The 2,992-nt window shown below is 43.6% G+C and overlaps 1 protein-coding gene across 2 annotated transcripts; it reads left to right on the forward strand.

Moving 5' to 3' along the window:
* Window positions 1-408: 408 nt before the first annotated feature.
* LOC133512343 (trace amine-associated receptor 13c-like) lies at window positions 409-1,784 on the forward strand. Of its 2 annotated transcripts, none has more exons than XM_061841880.1 (2): window positions 409-626; window positions 814-1,784. In XM_061841880.1, the coding sequence occupies exons 1-2, from the start codon at window positions 454-456 to the stop codon at window positions 1,625-1,627; spliced, it is 987 nt and encodes a 328-aa protein (XP_061697864.1). In that variant the 5' UTR covers window positions 409-453; the 3' UTR covers window positions 1,628-1,784. The 2 variants fall into 2 exon arrangements, with proteins under 2 accessions (XP_061697864.1, XP_061697863.1); XM_061841879.1 differs by having other exon boundaries at window positions 424-720.
* The last annotated feature ends 1,208 nt before the right edge of the window (window positions 1,785-2,992 follow it).

Raw genomic sequence — 2,992 nt, forward strand, 5'->3', positions numbered from 1 at the left:
GGGACCACGGTGCGTTCAATGTTTCCGCTTTTTTCCATCAAATGGCACCAAATGCTCCCTGTTATTATTTTGAAGGTGGGGAGATGAGAAATTGGTGGTTGCACTCCAGTAGACAACAACAACAAATATGCTCAAAAGTTTCCCTTCTTATTGTTTTACAGTTCTAATTCATCATGATTGACTTAGATTTCAGTGCAAGAAAATTTGATTTGTGTATCACTCGTTTCTGCAATTATACTGTCCATTTTGATATACAGCTATTCTGTACTTTGAAAATCTTCGTAACATACAGTACAGTATGTCTTGTTCTGAAGTTGCGTGTAGCTCATCCTCACTTCATACTTTGACAAACTTTGGTCCAATCAGATTTTCTTGGGGGCGGTACTAGAACACATAAATGAGGTGCGCAAAAAGGAGGTTCGGACAGAATGCTGTCTGCGCTCCAGCTTTTCGATGGAGGCCGAGGCCCGATGGGATCTGTGCTTTCCGCAGCTGGCCAACCTCTCCTGCAGGAAGCCCTCGTCCGGGTTATCTGACGACGTCCTTGTGAATGTTGGGCTGCCCGTCGTCTGCGTCCTCACTGTGCTTCTCAACTTCCTGGTCATCATCTCCATCTCCCACTTCAGGCACATTTTCTTTTTCCAGGCTAGCGGTGCCATTTCACACAACTTTTCTTTGGGTGTCTGCCATTTGGGCCTCTGACATTGATTGCTACAGATTGTTGGTTTTTTTTCCTTTTCGTTGTCCAAATGAGAACATTTCCTTTCTATGTTGTCGAATTTTTGTGTGTGTGTGTGTCCTTTGTGTGCGCAGGCAGCTCCGTACTCCCACCAACATCCTCCTCCTCTCCCTCGCCGTCTCCGACTTCCTGGTGGGACTCCTGCTGTGGCCCGGCGAGATCTACATGAGCACATCCTGCTGGGCTTTCGGTGATGTTTCCTGCTTTTTGCATCATTTCGTTTCCTTCGCCATCACGTCAGCCTCGGTCGGAAACATGGTCCTGATATCGGCCGACCGTTACGTGGCCATTTGTGATCCTCTGCATTACAACCTCAAGGTCACCGTGAAAAGAACTCAAATTTGTGTTTGCCTCTGTTGGTTCTTGTGCTTTGTGTACAGTAGCGTCATTTTGAGGGATCAGCTGGCTCACCCCGAAAAGTGCAGCTCCTGTTACGGAGAGTGCGTGATCAATATTGACATTGACGGGGGGATTCTTGATCTGGTTGTGATTTTCATCCTTCCCCTATGCATCATTGTCACGCTGTACCTGAGAGTGTTTGTGGTCGCTGTGTCTCAGGCGCGGGCCATGCGTTCTCACGTTACATGTGGCAAATTACAACATTCCGCCCCGTTCAGAGCCAAAAAATCTGAGCTGAAGGCGGCCAGGACTCTCGGCGTTCTGGTTCTCTGCTTCCTCATTTGCTTCTGTCCGTTTTACATTGCATCTCTCGCAGGCGGTTCGACCTTTTCGTCGTCCTCGCAATATGTTCTTTACCTGTTTGATTTCAATTCCTGCGTGAACCCTTTGATCTACGCCTTGTTCTACCCGTGGTTTCGAAGAGCCGTGACACACATCGTCACGCTGCGGATTCTGCAGCCCGGCTCGCGTGAGGCCCACGTACTGTGATACCCTTGCATGTTGCCGACTCACTCTCAAATGTGCTTTTCTTATACTGCGTGAACGTGTGTGCGGAATAATAATTGAATGATTCATCCGAGCAGGACAGCGGGCTGTTACTTGTGGTGATGAAATTTAAGAGCACTGTGGACAATAAAATATTGTGTATGCCCTCAGTCATGGTCTGTCGCTTTTAACTCAAACCCACATTAGCATAATTCCATTAATATGAGTGCGAAGTGATCCTTATCAGTTATTTCAAAAGGAATAATAATTATATAGAAAGAAATTGAGACATCAAAGCTGTACAAGAAAACCCCCACAGGTTGTATTAAAACACATCATATCGGGGAAATTCATGGATTTGTTTTGAAACCTCTAATCTCAAACTTTGACATTGTACATCCATCCATCTATCCATCCATTTTCTTAGCTGCTTATCCTCGCAAGGGTCGCACGGAGTGTTGGAGCCTATCCCAGCTGTCAACGGGCAGGAGGCAGGGGACACCCTGAAATGGTTGGACATTGTACATATTGCAGTAAATGCTATTATGGCCTCTCATTAAATAAAAAACATGAAGCCATCACGTATCAAAAATACACCCTGTGATTAAATATAAAATCACGGAATTGTATTGAAGCTCTTCCACATGCAGAACTGCAGGAAGAGGATTAAAAAAAACAACAACAACCACGGCACAAGGTAGAAACAGAAAACATCCAAAGAATGAAAAATACTTTTACATGTTTAATGTCAGTAGTGTATGCTCCTGATCATGTGGCTAATTTGCACCTGATCAACCCTCAATAAATGAAAACTTTTTTTTTTTTTTTTTTTAAATAAAACCCCATTGAGACTGAGGTCTCTTCTTCTTGCCGAGATGGTGCGCCACGATTTACGTCACAACAATACAGTGTATACATAAAAGAATGCAGTACAACTACAAGCACAAAACTGCCCAGAATGGAGAACAGTAATTAATAGTGATCAAAAGTGCAAATTCAAGCACGGATAGACATTGACTGCTGATTGTGCATCGGCGTCTGTGCCTGTTTTGATGTAGATTCTATTCAATTCCATCTAAAATGTGCTCTGTTTCTAAAGTATATTGAGTACCCCCTCTGTGCTTAACACGTTGCAACGTTCCGATTTTTGAGACAGATTAATAAAAAGCTTGTTGTTCTTTCCTAAAATGCTGTACGTTTGAAAAGAAAAAAAAAAAAGGACATGTGGCCCATTATGAGACAAAATTAATCTATAACGCTCTAACTTAACAGTTACCATCCCTCGGAAGTGGAAAGCAAGCGTTCAACTCTGCCAAATTTATTTAGCAAGTAAATAACATTTTCTTCCAACCAATGCACGCTACACCA

The sequence above is a fragment of the Syngnathoides biaculeatus genome, chromosome 14 (assembly GCF_019802595.1).
Source record: "Syngnathoides biaculeatus isolate LvHL_M chromosome 14, ASM1980259v1, whole genome shotgun sequence".
Lineage (NCBI taxonomy): Eukaryota > Metazoa > Chordata > Actinopteri > Syngnathiformes > Syngnathidae > Syngnathoides > Syngnathoides biaculeatus.